The 16807-nt window shown below is 39.8% G+C and overlaps 1 protein-coding gene across 3 annotated transcripts in view; it reads left to right on the plus strand.

Annotated features, from left to right (window-relative positions):
- The window catches only part of LOC147058845 (CUB and zona pellucida-like domain-containing protein 1), a 20837-nt gene extending 4905 nt beyond the window's left edge, over nt 1-15932 (plus strand). Inside the window, exons 2-14 of one of the 3 annotated variants that reach the window (XM_085908485.1) lie at nt 2470-2666; nt 4720-4857; nt 4933-5047; nt 5210-5396; nt 6655-6796; nt 6926-7081; nt 7152-7207; nt 7583-7639; nt 10736-10914; nt 11042-11442; nt 11557-11653; nt 14408-14702; nt 14786-15823. In XM_085908485.1, coding sequence (XP_085764611.1) covers nt 2566-2666; nt 4720-4857; nt 4933-5047; nt 5210-5396; nt 6655-6796; nt 6926-7081; nt 7152-7207; nt 7583-7639; nt 10736-10914; nt 11042-11442; nt 11557-11653; nt 14408-14702; nt 14786-14964 — 2103 coding nt within the window. In that variant the 5' untranslated portion in view covers nt 2470-2565 and the 3' untranslated portion in view covers nt 14965-15823. Of the gene's footprint in view, nt 1-2469; nt 2667-4719; nt 4858-4932; nt 5048-5209; nt 5397-6654; nt 6797-6925; nt 7082-7151; nt 7208-7582; nt 7640-10735; nt 10915-11041; nt 11443-11556; nt 11654-14407; nt 14703-14785 lie in introns of all 3 variants that reach the window. The other 2 variants (XM_085908487.1, XM_085908486.1) reach the window with 2 other exon arrangements.
- The last annotated feature ends 875 nt before the right edge of the window (nt 15933-16807 follow it).

Below are 16807 nucleotides of genomic sequence, written 5' to 3' on the forward strand. Positions count from 1 at the left end.
GTAAAATTGATCTACTCTTAATATCCCATACAGTGGATTTATGTAATAAAACGTTGACACACACCTGCTCAAATGTGTATGTGTGGTTTAAAAAGAGACCTGGATGAATTATTTAAACCTTTTTGACCTGCTGAGTATATTGGGGCGGCTCGGTGTAGCACTTCCGCCTCACAGTTAGGAGGGTGCAGGTTCGATTCCACCTCCGGCCCTCCCTGTGTGGAGTTTACATGTTCTCCCTGGGCCTACGTGGGTTTTCTCCGGGCACTCCAGTTTCCTCCCACATCCCAAAAACATGCTTGGTAGGCTGATTGAACACTCCAAATTCTCCCTAGGTGTGGGTGTGAGTGCAAATGGTTGTTTGTCTCTGTGTGCCCTGTGATTGCCTGGCAACTGGTTCAGGGTGTCCCCTGCCTACTGCCTGTTGACGGCTGGGATAGGCTCCAGCACACCCGCAACCCCCGTGGGGACTAAGCGGTTCAGAAAATGGATGATTATATTGTATTTTAATTTAGAAAAATAAATAATCTTACATGGATTTCATTTAACATAAATGAGCAGCTTTTTATCAAAGGGCATTCTAGGCAAGGCAAGGCAACTTTATTTCCAAAGCACATTTCATACACAAGGCAATTCAGTGTGCTTCACACAAGCAGACACTGCTGCAAGCATTTACAAACAACAGTTAACATTCAGAAGTAAAGAAGAAATAAGTACATACATTAACAACATTAAAATACATTAACAAGAAACTTTAAAAACATAAAAAGAGTAGGTTTCTAAAATAAAATAAAATAAAATATTAAAAGACGTTGAGAAGGCAATCGAATGTATGAGTGGAAAAGTAAATTTTTAGCCTAGATTGAAAACCATTTACTTTCAGAGCTGACTTCACTTCTGATGGCATCTTATTCCATTTGCATGGAGCTTATTCCATTTTTTTTTACTTTCAGAGCTGACTTCACTTCTGATGGCAACTTATTCCATTTGCATACAGCTTATTCTATTTGAGTACAACATAACTAAATACAGCTTCATGTTTCATGTCAAGATTTTATCACAACTACTACTATTAAATGTACTGCTTATTGATCTAGTGCCTTGTTATTTTTACTGGTATTAAAAAAACACCAAAACAAAAATATTAGAACTCACACTGCTTTGAATGCATCTACAACTTTAATGTAAAATAAATAAAAAACAATCATTAGAGAAAATAAACTATGTTAATACTGCAGCGCTATATTAAATCAGCATTTCTTTAAGGACTAAAGATGGGAAACTTTTATTACAATTACTACTTTTAAATGTATTGCTTATCAATCTAGTTTCTTGACGGTATTTTTACTGGTATATTTTTGTTTATAAAAACACCAAAACAAAAATATTAGAACTAACACTGCTCTTTTTTTAAAATAAATGCAACTACAACATTAATGTAATTTGTAAAATAAATGAATAAAAAAAAAACAATTGAGAGAAAAATAAACTATTTGAAGGAATTAGTCTGATACATTCATTAATTACTACATTAATCAGTCTGATTATGCAACTACAACATTAATGTAAAATAAAGAACAATCATTGAGAGAAAAAGAAACTATGTGAACAGATTACGCTGATACATTAATTACTAGTACATTAGTCACTGACTATATAAACAATTATTTAGCACATCAGCATCAAGCCTGAAAACATACTGTTGGACTGCAAAAAACACTTTGGGAGGTGAAATGCATATTTTGTCTGTTTGTTAATTGCGCTTCTTCCTGACATCTTCATGACTGACTCCTTTCGTGACAACATGACTTGAGTAGCGACGTTGCAACGTCATCCTTTGGCCTGTGTCCAAATTCACAGCCTGATATCCCCCGAAGGCTGGCTGCATTTTTGTCTGCAAGGCGTCACTTCCAGTGAGACGCGATCATAATTGGTTTTCAAATACACATTAAACCTGTCCAAAATAGCCAGGATTTTTGCAGTTGTGCTGGAACTGACGTCACGCAGCCAAAAATGTGGCAGAAATGCTTTTCAATTGCATTGAACAGACTACATTGTTGGTAAAAGTGTTTTTGAGGAAAAAAAATTATCTTGGTTTCTTTTCATTTCACAAGAACACCGGGGATTTAAGCTGGGGTGGTGGGGTGTAGACATTTTATATCTACTGTAGGTCTGCATACGAGAGCGTGAATGGTTGGCTGACTCCATGTGTCAGTCCTGTCACTGTGAGATAATAAATTGTGTACGGTACTTCTTACCTCAAGTCAGCTAGGATAGTGTACACCGTTCCTGTTCCCCAGACCAGGATAAGCACTAAAGAAATGGATGGATGAACGGAAGAATTGAGCAATTTATCAATACCAACTCTAGTCCATATTCAAGTTTTTGTTAAGGCTCAGCAAACAGAACCTGACAAAAATTGTGTACAAACAGCAACAGGCTTAAATTCTAACATTCATGCTGTCACTGTAGGTGGCCTTCCATCACAGACAGAATGGCAAAAACAACTGTGTTCAACCATCAACGTTTACATGTGAGGAGTGTACAAGCGTCATCAACAGTCTTGTCATGCAAACAGACCAGGACAACACAGGCCGGGGCAGGTGGTGTCAGTCTGACAGACTTGTGATGGCAAACGTCTTATTGAATGCTTCCCATATTTCACTGAGGTACATGACCCAAGGCTTTCAGATTCGTGATCATTTGTAATGGCCTGTCAGCCCCCTCCCCCTTTTTACATTGACATAAATTACACGTAATATCTTAAATCAGGGGTTTTCAACTGGTTTTGTCCAAGGGACCACCATTACAATCAAGAAGCCACTTGGGGACCACTTCTTTGGTGTAATATTATTTTGCACCAAAGAAGAATAGATCTGGGGTGGCTCGGTGGCACACTGGTTAGCACGTCCGCAGTCACAGCTTGGAGGTTGTGGGTTCGATTCTATCTCTGGCCCTCCCTGTGTGGAGTTTGCATATTCTCCTGTGTGGGTTTTCTCCCACATCCCAAAAACATGCTTGGTAGGTCGATTGAGCACTCCAAATTGCCCCTAGGTGTGAGTCTGAGTGGGGATGGTTATTCGTCTCTTGTCTGGCAACTGGTTCAGGATGTCCCCCGCCTATTGCTCGATGACTGCTGGGATTGGCTCCAGCACACCTGCGATCCCCGTGTGGACAAGCGGTACAGAAAACGGATGACTGTCGGATAGATCTACGTATACAGGCTATTTATTTGCATCTGTATGTCTATTTTGGGAATCTCAGCTACATTTGACATACCTAATTTGGATGGAAAAATGAGTCACACAATTAGCTGAAAAACAAATCAAGTGAAAATAATAAACCAATTTCATTAAAAAAAAAAAATTACAATCATTTTTTATTTCCAATTTCACGGACCCCGTGCAATGCCGCCACGGACCACTACTGGTTGAAAATCCCTGTCTTAAATGAAAACCTATTTCAGTTATATTTTATACATATACTACTTCAATTTTATATTTTCTGTATTTGTATGGGGGCTTACCAGGTTTATATTAATTTGATGTAAGATTACGTGCTATATAACAGCTTTAATACAGAAAATTGTGCAATAATTAAAATTTAAAGCCTTTGATTTAATGTATATACAGTATGGCGGCTCGGTGGCGCAGTGGGTGGCACGTCCGCCTCACAGTTAGGAAGGTGCGGGTTCGATTCCACCTCCGGCCCTCCCTGTGTGGAGTTTGCATGTTCTCCCCGTGTCCGCGTGGGTTTTCTCCGGGCACTCCAGTTTCCTCCCACATCCCAAAAACCTGCTTGATAGGCCAATTGAGCTTTCCAAATTGTCCCTAGGTGTGAGTGCGAGTGTGAATGGTTGTTGGTCTCTGTGTGCCCTGCGATTGGTTGGCAACCAGTTCAGGGTGTCCCCCGCCTACTGCCCGATGACGGCTGGGATAGGCTCCAGCACGCCCGCGACCCCCGTGGGGACTAAGCGGTTCAGAAAATGAATGATTGAATGAATATATACAGTATAGCCTATCCAATTATTCACTGTAAAAGCAATTGTCATAATTATATCAACATAGCACGTGACAAAAATGACAATTACCTATTTGTATGTTAACCTGCTGTGTGTTCCTGTGCACAAATAATTTTGGACCAACCTTTATTGGACTTATCACTTTGTGTGTAACAGGTTTGTTGACAGTATAAGTTGAGGCAGCTTTTAATTTGATTGCTGGGTGTCATTCAAATCATATCTGGTCATTTTGGATTGTCATTCTCTTTCATTTGAGTCACCATCATCAGAGGTGGGCAACGTCCTCCTTTCCTGAGTTTCCTTCCCTATATCAGTCTCGTTCAGTCAGTCTGAGTCAGCCAAATGCAGTTGAGAACGTATTTACTGTCACACACAGGACACACAGGACACGCAGCCAAATCGTATACACTTTAGTCCCACAGTCCACAATGACGTGATGCATGTCTGTGACACATACGACATTGTTTTGACACCGATCACCAGTGTGGGTGTTGTTTTTATTAATTTTTTCTTAATTTAGCTGCGTGGTTGCATGTGCGGCGTCTGCGTGTGATGTGGCAGATAAACGGGCTTGGCCCACATGGGTCAGGGATGAAAACTGAGGGATGGACGGACCATGGCCATTTCTGACCGTCATCAGTCTCGCAATAGAATAGCACCATGTTGAAAATGTGCTGTTTAATCACAATGCTTATTTACAGTAACACAGGTTGCTGCTGGGCAACAAACAATGACATGAAAACTAATTGGACAGCCGATACACATTTGGACCTCAGCACACGATCTGACACTAAAGCCCTTAACAACTGTCCCGTAACTACTACAGTGTCATCACTAAGGTAAAGACATGGTTCCTAAGGCACTAGTTGTCAGGGGGACGGACAGATGGATGAATTATGTTTGTCTTTATGCAGGGTGCCACAGAACTGTTTTTCAAATATTCATCTTTTAGCATATGATCCAGATGGAGATCATGTGAAGTGTCACTTAACAGCAGATACGGCAGTTCATAACATTTCTCTAAATGAGGTAATTCCTGAATACTGTGTTACTCATCTGTGAATTTAGGAATCTGCGTGTGCCAAACCTCTAGTATGTGCAGGTCAACTGTAGATCTCTAAATTCAGAATACAAAAAATGATATAACATGGCTGGTTATGATCTCCACTGTTTCACTTTTTGTTTACCCAGAATACTTGCACACTAGAAAAGACAGGGCATGTCAGGGATGGTGTCTACGTATTTGAAATAATGCTTATGGATTTCCCCACGCAAAGAATCAGTTTGTCCTATTCAAATGGAACATCGACATACTGGGAGAAGGCAGATGAAAACACATCACCTCTTTGCAAGCTAAAACTCCAGTTCTTACTAGAAAGTAAGTGAGTTTTTATATTCTACAATTGGTAAGTGTTTACATATGATGCACAAAAGACATCTGGACAGAGCTAATTTTATGAAGTTCTTCAGTTTAAAAAAACAAATTCTGACTTGAAGGAACCATAATCATGCTAAATCAACCTTTGAAGGTTTAAGTCACGTTAAAATGGTAATTCCTCACCAAAACACCCGTTTTCTGCTACCCATCTTGGCGCATTCCTGCTCATTCCTCCTATCCAATTACCAGCCCTGACCTAATCAAGAGAATGAACAGCACAGATTTGAATAGGAAAGGCCCGATGGCTTAAGGCGGCGGTGTCAGTGTAGCTACTGGTCACCAGCCATCTTAGAAAAGAGAACCGCTCTGGAGCGCTTTGGTGTAATCGGCAGTAAACTGAATTCTTGACGAATTGGTTTATTACAAATCTTAGTGACGTGGCAATGAATCAGACTGAATAATTAACTCCCAATTAAAAACAAACAACCAAACGGAAATCGGTTGTGTTGAGCATTCTAGAGTTATTTTTAAAGCTTGTGCACAAGGGAATGTTATGAGTGATTGACTAGACCTGTCTCGAAAACGATGCCCTTTGGCAACGTTGCTTCAGATTGGCTCACAGCGCGCATAGGCCATCTATATATCTACAATGACCAGTTCCTCACATTGTGACATCACACCGCACTTGCAGATACACTCACACCAGATTCTCAAAGCAGCTGTCTCTGCAACTTGTGTTCACATATGTACAGCTGTTCTGATTTTGATGCGTTGAACAAATAACGAAAAGATTCACATTTAGTTTCAGATTTGCAACTTAAAACGGCAAAAGTTTTTCTGTTTAAAATGGTTTACGGGTTCAACCAGGATCCCAAGCGGGTGTAACTAGGAGCCCACTCTGCATTGTAGTGTCTGAATGTATGTGTATTGCCAGATTACACAGCGCGTTTCTGTTTCTTCTACGATTATGCAGACGAACAAAAGCCTAGCTTATTAGTCCATCGTTTTTGTTTTTTTTCAAACTTTCTTATTCTTGGGTGTCCGTCACTGCCAGAGGGATGGAGAATTCTGTCCATGGGATGGAACGCCTACCTCTGCTAACATCCAATGTTTTCAGTTTTAACTTGATGTTCACTTGTGGTGCTCTCCCAAAATGACGGGCTGCATTTTTGGAACGTGTCGGGTGTCATGTATTGATAAATTAGCATCCATTAATTTATTGTTTTTCTGTGTCTCAGCAATTCTGTCTTTGTTTCAGTCCTCCCGTCACTGCCAAATTGTGAACTTGGTCATGTGCAACCCAAGTTCTTGGACCCAACACCCAAACATGGTTATGTGCTTCATGCCACAGTTGGTGACAAAGTGATTCTTTATGCCAAAGCACAGGCCTATCGTGCAACGTAGGTCTATCTTTCCATTTATCACTATCTCCAAAACATTTCTGACATAACACCTATACTTCCAACACATTCAGAGATGATTCCCGTGTTTTTTTTTTTGTGTGTGTTTTCCTGTCTGTTTTCTCGAAGCATAAATGGCTTCCAGGTCAGTGGCCCCCACAACATGAAAAAAGAGTTCAGCGATGATGAATATGGAAAAGCTGAGCTGACCTTAACCTGGACACCACAGTATAGTGATGAGTACAGAGTTTCGCCAATCTGCTTCACTGCAGAAACAAATGAATGGTGAGTTTTGTGATATTGATGTTTGATTATTTTGTTGTTGTAGATGATAAGAATCTGTTTCGTATTTCAGCCAATCAGAGATGAGGTGTGTTGTTGTCATGGTGAGCCAGCCAAAGTCCTTCAATGGTTTGTTCATTCTAATTATTGCATTTTCAAATATTTTATTGTTGTATTATACTTAACGAAAATTAAGGAAATAACAAACTAAACCTGAAAATCATTACCATTAATGAAATTAAATAAAACCAAGACAACTTAAAAAAACCTTACAAACTACAGTTTACATTCGTTAAACTAGCTAAAACTCTCTCACTCTCTCCAGTTGTAGTTGCAGTCCAGCCTGCATGCTAGTTGTTCCACTCATACATAATGCTAAAAGTGTGCCCCCCATCCCCCCAAAAATGTGATTGAAAGAAGTTAATAGCAAATTTAAAGTCTATGTCTCACAACCTTATTTTTTACAGCATGTCTGATTTGTTAATAATACTGTATATTTTTCAGACATTTCTCACAGAAAGGATGAGGCATCTACATCGACATCATCATTCACGCCCACGGGTACAGTTTTCATTTAAACCTTCATTTGTTTTTTGAAATGCTCAAGTTGTCCGAGAATGCAAACATGAGGACCATATGCAAACTCCACACAGGAGGCAGATTGTCAGACAAATGTGCATGCTGCACCACAAATTTAACATTAAAATTTAAACTTAAGAATCACTGATAGTTTACTAGTTAACCCACTTATTTGGGTGCAGACAGTGTGGGTTTAAGTCCATTGCTGTGCTGGTGTAAATGCGAGTGTGAATGATCTCTATATTGGCCCCATGATTAACTGGCGACCAGAACAGGTGGTAGTCCACAAGAACGAGACTAGCATTGTGGACAAAATGTTTAAAATGGTAAAGGTAGGACGTTAGATTTCCTAATCATAAAGAATATTTGTTGTGAAAAATAGTCTACTTTTTGTAACAGTAGCTATACAATACCTGGACACATTAGGAGTTGTAATGGAGGTCAAATAAATAAAACAAATTTAACTTCATGTTATCATGATTCAAATATATATCAGCAACACATTGATATCAGCAAGGTTGAATTCACTGGCATTGGACCCAAAAATTGCACATTGGGATACTATACTTATTTAATTTTTTTAACACATTTTGTTACTTGCTGTCTACTGGAAATGACATAATTTGCTCTCGGGCTTGAGTAACAACCAATCACAGCGCATGTGATGTTTGCAAGCTGTCTTTAGAACTTTTTCTTTTTAAATATTTAGGTAATATATATATATATACATACATATATATATATATATATATACATACATATATATATATATATATATATATATATATATATATATATATATATATATATATATATATATATATATATATATATATATATAACTGGGACCCTCTGCACTGATTAACCATTGGCTGAGGTGACCAGCAAACATGTCAGATGTCACCCCCACCTTGGCCACTCTCACCCCCACCCTTCTTCTCTCAATAAATACTCTCTTGCATGAATCCAACGGCAGACTTCGTTCGAACATTGCTGTACCTACAGTAACGAACAAACTCTCCACTTGCAAGTGTTCAAAGGGCATACTGTCTCCTTTGTGGTTCTTCTAACAGTGCTCATACATTTATTTGGGTTGACAGTCATAACGGCGCTCCGCAAGAAGTTATGACGATCATGCGACCCATGAAAAAAATGAGTTTGACACCCCTGAGTTAAACACAACCAGCTACACAAACTGCTGCCTTTTTGTTAAATAACTACAGCCAATTCAGGGCTACTTCCCTAATCACGTCCCGTTCCAATTTACTGATCAAGCTGTCGTGATTTATAGTATTACGTAATTTTTGTAGGTCAATCGGCCCCCCTGGAAGTGTCTTATTGAGTTCTCTGTCAAGGCTAGTGAAGTTTGTTCTAAATCCAAACTGACTGTTGAGAGTACTTATATTTGTCTGTTTATCTTTCTATCAACTAATAGAAGCTGTACTTTTGGTCTATCTCCACATGGCACAATTATTTATTTATTTGTTTATTTATTTATTTAATTTGTTACAAATTATTTATCTATCTCAACCTGAGTTTCTCAAAACTTTACACGAAAAACCATCCATCCATCCATCCATTTTCTGAACCGCTTTGTTCCCACGGGGGTCGCGGGCGTGCTGGAGCCTATCCCAGCCGTCATCGGGTTGAACCGGTTGCCAGCCAATCGCAGGGCACACAGAGACGAACAACCATCCGCACTCACATTCATACCTAGGGACAATTTAGAGTCTTCAATCGGCCTACCAAGCATGTTTTTTGGGATGTGGGAGGAAACCGGAGTGCCCGGAGAAAACCCACGCGGGCTCGGGGAGAACATGCAAACTCCACACAGGGAGGGCCGGAGGTGGAATCGAACCTGCACCCTCCTAACTGTGAGGCGGACGTGCTACCCAGTGCACCACCGAGCCGCCTAAACCATCTTTATAAAAAAAAAAAAAAAAAAAAAAGGCTCTGTAAGTACCACCATCATGATTCATGACCAGCATTGAAATACAGAAGCGTGGTAGTCACAAATATTCATCAAAGATGAGGCAGATGTTTCATTTGATATTATTGTAAGTTTCATTTGATATTATTGTAAGTCACTGGAACAGTTTGGACGTTACCATTTTGCTTAAATATAGGAAAATAAAACATTTACTTAAATAAGGATTCAATCACACTATATATATATAAATATATATATATATATATCTATATCCATCCATCCATCCATTTTCTGAACCGCTTAGTCCCCACGGGGGTTGCGGGCGTGCTGGAGCCTATCCCAGCCGTCATCGGGCAGTAGGCGGGGGACACCCTGAACTGGTTGCCAACCAATCGCAGGGCACACAGAGACGAACAACCATTCGCACTCGCACCTAGGGACAATTTGGAGTGCTCAATCGGCCCAACAAGCATGTTTTTGGGATGTGGGAGGAAACCGGAGTGCCCGGAGAAAACCCACGCGGACACGGGGAGAACATGCAAAATCCACACAGGGAGGGCCGGAGGTGGAATCGAACCCGCACCCTCCTAACTGTGAGGCGGACGTGCTACCCACAGTACCACCGAGCCGCCTGGTCAAATATCTAAAAATAAGATATTATGAAAAGTGAAAACAATTTGCAATTCTTGTAATGACACAAATTTGATGCACAATTTGTCTTCGCGGGTCACATAAAATGATATGGCGGGCCGTATTTGGCCCACCGGGCCTTGAGTTTGACACCCGTGGTTTAACTCAATTTCTTTGGACATTGTGTGCGGTGTTGCCAAGGTTCAGCATTGGGGCCAAAATTGATCCAACCATCCATTTCTGAACCGCTTTATCCTCACGGGTTGCGGGTGTGCTGGAGTCCATCCAGCTGACTCCGGGTTGTAGGCGGGATATACCCTAAACTGGTCGCCAGCCAATCGCAGGGCACACTGATATGATTAACCATTCACGTTCACTCCTATGGACAATTTATAGTGTCTGTCTATCTGTTTGTCCGGCCGTCAACACACACAGTACCACAGACTTTTGAATATTCCTCTACAGTTTGAAGGGTTCTTTTATTTATTGGTTTATAATGTTATGAAATGTGATAACAGGTAAAAAAACAGTTGTGACATGCAGAGCCAACCAAATGATGGTTGCTATTGAGAGATCGACATTGCCTGGTGTGGATGTGAACTCTCTCTCTTTGAACGACCCGTCATGCTTGGTCACTTATAATGCCACTCACATCATTGGCTCAGTGTTGTTCAGCAACTGTGGCACAACAATTGAGGTAATTACTTTTTTTTTTAACCGACATGTTTTTCAATTGATTATTTTGCAACCATAGCACACGTGAATTGCTGCCTGTTTCTTCTCATCTGTAAGTTTGACATTTGTTTCTTTTCTCTTTAAAACAGGATAAAGAAAACTATATTTTTTTCAAGAATCAGATCCAAGACGTACATGATCCATTGAAAATTGTATTCCGAAGAAAGGCGGTGAAGATTCGGTTCTCTTGCCAGTTCCCCAAAAGAGCCAGCATCTCCTCAAATTATAATGTTGAAAAGTCTGATTATATTTTTAGCGACTCCAGATTCGACAGTTTCAACTATTCATTTGATGTTTATACAGATGGCACCTTCAAAAATCAGGTGCAGCCTAGTGCTTATCCAGTACAGGTTGAGTTTCTTCAAAACATTTATTTGAGCCTTAAGGCAGAAACAGAACTAGCAAATGTAAGTTTGTTCCTGGACTCATGTACAGTCACCCCAGATAACCGCCCTGACAATGATGACCTCTATGACCTCGTCAAGGACGGGTGAGTCCTGACATAAGCTCCTGAAAACAGAATCGCAGATGTTGTACATCAATCCTGGTGTAGACCATTTTTCTAAACGCAGCATCAGACATGTTTGATTTGTTTTTCTCACAGGTGTGTTAAGGATCAGTCATTAAGAGTCACAAGGGTTGGTAATTTGTCATACCACTTGGATTTTCAAGCTTTCAGATTTGATGGCGATCATGATCAGGTGACCAAACAATCTATTTCTTCCTATCGCTCATTTAACTGCTTTTCCTGCTACATATACAATGCAATGTCCACAATCAGAATGCCAATAATTCATTGGCATTTTTATTTGATGCTATCATGCTGGTTCAGTATAAATCTGTTTACAGGTTTGTTGGACACACATTTGCATAAAGCAATTCTGATTCAGACATACCGTAATTTTCGGACTATATGTTAGGTCTAAGTATGATCAGACATTAAATCACATGCTGGAACGAAGAGGAGAAGACAACCAGGATGAGTTTACTCGTGAGGAGAACAATAGAGAAAGGAAGCTCAGTTACAATCTCCATCAGTTCTGAGTTCCTCCTCCACGTGCTCCTCTTTTTAATGTTTTGGTTGCCCTGGTTACAGAGGCGTTGCTACACTAAAGGGAGGGGAGATAGTGGTCGTAGCAACGCTGATTAGCTAAGAAATGTAGTGTGGTGTGATTTAGCACTTAATCGTCGGCCCTCGACCCCCGCATTGGGATTGCAGAGTCTGTTCTCTTCCCTCAACCAGTTGTCTTCTCCATGGGTGGCCGACTCCTCCTCGACTGTGATCAGATAACTTGAAGCACGTTGAATGCCGCTTACCTGTGGAACAATGCAACTAAACCCTTGCTAAATTTATCTTCTTAGTAAACTAACACAACACATAATAATAATATCTAGCCCTACTTAAACATTTCAACACATATTAAGTAAATGTAAGGTAACTGGTATACAGTTCCTTAAACAAACATTGAGTAAATATGGGATAACTTTAATGTGACTACTTCAAACTGTATATAACCAGTTTCGATCATCTACAATCTACGAATCAAATCTACAGTTAACTATAAGGAATGAAGTCCCTTTAAACTAAACTAAACTAAACTAAACTAAACTAAACTAAACAAAGGACATCTTGCCTACACAAAGAAGCCCTACTCATTGTTAGTGAAGACTTCTTACAAAACGAACACAAAAGTAACATAAGGACAGGAAGGAAACATAAGGCTGATGGGGATCAAAAGACATTCCTTGAACTAAATAGAAAGCATTTAGTTTAAAGGAGATAAGGAGGAGATAAGGCCTCCTGTTCTGGCAGGCCAAGGCTTTCCCCCGAGATTATTCCAACACTATAAATCGCGGTTTTTGTCATAGTTTGGGTGGGGGGAGACTTATACTCAGGAGCGACTTATATGTGATTTTTTTTCACAAATTTTCAAAATTCCAAAATCCGCGATGTAGTGAAACCACGATAAACGAATCGCAATGTAGCAAGTAATTACTGTCATTTGAACTGCAAGTGACGTCACCCGTGCCACGCGGCGGTTGTTTACATAAAGGGCTTTTGGAGTGACATAGAAGGTTTGAAAAACTATTATGGCTTTTACGCACACCCGGTCCTTCTCGACGGGAGCTCTCTTTTACCTCCGTGGATGGAAGTTGGGGGCCGGCGCTCTGCCGGGTAGCTGTCCGGGGACGGTGGATAGGGCTCGGACATGGCTTTTACGCAGCCCCGGTCCTATTTATGGAGCTCTCTTCCACCTCCGTGGCTGGAAGTTCAGTAGTTGTTGGCTCGTTGAACTCTTGTTTTGATAAATAAAGAGACGTTTACCAAACCCACGTCTTTCCTGGTACTTTGTTAACGCTACAATATAGTTATATACTAGATCTCTGCAGCGCACGTGTGGCGTTGTTGATATAAAGAACAAGGAATTTGATCGATGGATTTAATGATTTGGAGTGACACAGATGGTTTGATATTGTTTTAATATGATAGTTATTTGAAATATACTTTATATATCGTTATATGGGTCTGTGGAATAATTAGAAATGCAACTTACAACGGGTGCGACGTGAGGATATGCGGCGCATACGCGGCATTGTTTACATAAAGCACGATCGATGGATTTAATGAATTGGAGTGACACAGGTGGTTTGATAAATGTGTTATTTGTCATACTTAGTTGAATAACTCAGAATGTTACGTCAGGCCCGTTCTCAGCTCCTCGTTTGTGTATATGTCACGTTAGCATACTGTATTTAGCCTGTTGTTGCTGGTTCACGTCTGTTTTTGGTGTTGGATTTTGACAAATAAATTTGCCCCAAAAGTGCAACTTGTACTCCGGTGCGACTTATATAAGTTTTTTTTTTCACTTTATTGTGCATTTTATGTCTGGTATGACTTATACTCCGGAGCGACTTATAGTCCGAAAATTACGGTACTAGCATGTGTCTTTGGTGGCATATTCCTCGGTTTGTGAGTCTGATTGAATGCTAAAATACTATAGCATCTATTAAATCCTTAAATCTTATTCTTATTAAATCTATTAAATGCTGAACTTAACTTCCCAGGCCAAAGCGAACCCCTGACATCAAGAAGAAAGAGAGAGATCTCAGCTACTCTCAAGTTTAAACCAGTTTGCATTATTTTATTGCAATAGTTTTCCTTATTCAGATTTGTTTCAAGACTGCAGTTACAGTTAGACTTCACTTTGATGGTTAATGCAGTTATTGCAATTTTGTTGTTTTATCACAGTAGATAAGTAGTTAGTATTTACAAAAACCAGAAGCCATTCATTTACAAATGTGATTGCACCATAGCATAAAACTTAAGTATACTGCATTAAAGATTAAAATTTAGTTTACCTTAATTCATTACATGAGTCAATAATATTGTCACTGTCCAGCGGAAACCTCTTATGCCCAAATATGTTCAACTCCCCCGCCCTGCCTTCTTACAGGTCTACATCACCTGCAAGGTCCTCATGTGCGACGTGAACGATCCCCTCTCCAGATGTGCCATGGGTTGTCTGAACGACCAGTTTCGCAGGCGCAGACGATCAGTGGGCATGCAGACCTCCACCCAGTCCCTGACTAAGGGTCCTTTTCAGTTTGTCAGTAAGGCAGTTCCCAGTGGAACTGTACACCACAATAACAGTGAGATGAAGAAAACTGAGATTATTCAAGTGGATGTGAGAAAGAATGACGACATGGACTATGTAGATAATATGAAAAAGAGTGATGCTCCTATGCAAGGTGCCAACATATATTGTGGAACCCACTTTTGTTCCTACCTGATTACAGAATGATCTAACATCTGCATTCATGTCTTCTGGCAGTTTCTGGCGGGACCAAATTATGCAGAGTACGGATGGAATTCAAGGAGATGCTCAGCACCAACATCAGCACTCTGGTGCTTGGTAGTGCGTACTTATCTGTGGTACTGTCGGCTGTGGTGGTTGCCTATTACATAGAAAAGCGCAATAGAGAGGACCAGAAGCTTCGTTTGGTTTCTTAATGTACTAACTAACCAACCTTTTAAATTGATACCAATCTTTGGCTATAACTCATATCATATACCTTTATTTTTAATAGAGCATAACTCTATGCCTGCTTTGTATTTAAAAAAAAAAAGCCAAATGAAGAAAATGTAAATATAGAGCACAGTGAAAGGATTTAAAGAGTTCATTTAATTATTGCTGTGTGGAAAAGATGTCAAACGTCATACATCAGTAACTTAATTTTGCTTGCTCACTACTGCCAAATATGTTGTAGAAGTCAAATGTCAGGTGTATGCATTAAAGAATGCAGACGTACATTGTGGACACACCATGTATGAATTAAGCATGGCAAAAAGTGGTGCCTAATGCAGTACTAATGCCGAATAGATGGTGTACAAGTGGTGTACAAGTGACTGGTTAGCACGTCCGTCTCACAGTTCAGAGGTGCGGGTTTGATTCCAGTTTTCCATTGTGGAGTTTGCATATTCTCCCCATGCCGACGTGGGGTTTCTCCAGGTGCTCTGGTTACCTGCCACATTCCAAAAACATGCATAGGCTCATTGACCACTCCAAATTGCCCGTAGGTGTGAGTGAGGATGATTGTTTGTCTATGTTCCCTGTGATTGGCTGGCGACTAGTTCAGGGTGTACCCTGCCTACCATCCAAAAGCCGCTGGGATAGGCTCCAGTAGACCTGCGATCTGAGTATTAATCGGTTCAGAAAATTGATTATTTTTGTGTGTAAAAGATGAAGCACTAATCAAAGCTGCATGTGAACATAAACTAAATCATCTTGACTGCATAGATTAAAACTGACAATGATACACAAAAACAAAATTTTCTTTCAGTGTGCTTTTCCCTTTTTTTTTAATACCACTGTTCATGTCAACCATGTGAGTTCTCTGTTGAAGCATTTGCTTGTTTTGTGAGGTCATGTTCACACGATCAAACCTACGCAAATATTGAATATTATTTAAACCTAAAACTGGACATTTATGAATCGATTCTGATTCATCCATGTTTGAATCGTGATGCATCTAATCAAAAATGTGTGTGTCAATAACAAGCAAGTTTTGTTTTTCACAATAATTTGGCGCCCTCTCCAGCAGTTGGTGCCCCAGGCGACGCCAAATTTGCCTATGCTAAGGCAAATGATTCCTTCCTATGTTGCAGAAGGAAAACAAAGTGGTTCTGATTGGAGCTGAAACATATCTTGGCAATGGCAGATGTAATGCATATATTACTTAAAATGTTCAAAAATGTGATTGTAGCAGCTAACAAGCTAATCTATTTTTAATCTATCTGTGGGCTCTTAAATTTAGAAATTCAAAATCAAATTTATCCTGTCTTTTTAAGTTTAGATATTCAAAATCAAATTTATCCCGTCTTTTTTTTTTAACTCAGCTAAAATATATGCAGTCAGGTAATTGCTGTCTTTTATTTGTTTGGTTAAAATAAATACTAATTTTGGTCGCCGATTGATAATTAACTGAAGAAATGATTTACATCAACTGCTCTTTATAGCTCATTTGTTTCATCTCAACAGTCCCAACATAACTGTTGGCGTCTTCTTGACATTTTAATCTACACTGATCATGTTCAGCAATAGATCAACAATCAGTTACAGGAATCTGGTTGCTATTTCCCCTTGAAAGTCCTCTAAAAATGCCCCGGACAACTACATTTTAACACGACTTGTTGACTCCCCCTAGTTTTAAATGAGTGACATTTTATTAAGAGGTGTACATTGCTTTGTGTGACATAGCCATGTTTATTGTAGTATATAGTATGAAAAGGTTTGTGTTGATTGCAATTTGTTCAATAGAAGGGCCATTTGTCACAGAGAATTGTATGGACCAAG

The sequence above is a fragment of the Syngnathus leptorhynchus genome, chromosome 3 (genome assembly GCF_054491065.1).
Source record: "Syngnathus leptorhynchus isolate UIUO chromosome 3, UIUO_Slep, whole genome shotgun sequence".
In the NCBI taxonomy this organism is placed as follows: domain Eukaryota; kingdom Metazoa; phylum Chordata; class Actinopteri; order Syngnathiformes; family Syngnathidae; genus Syngnathus; species Syngnathus leptorhynchus.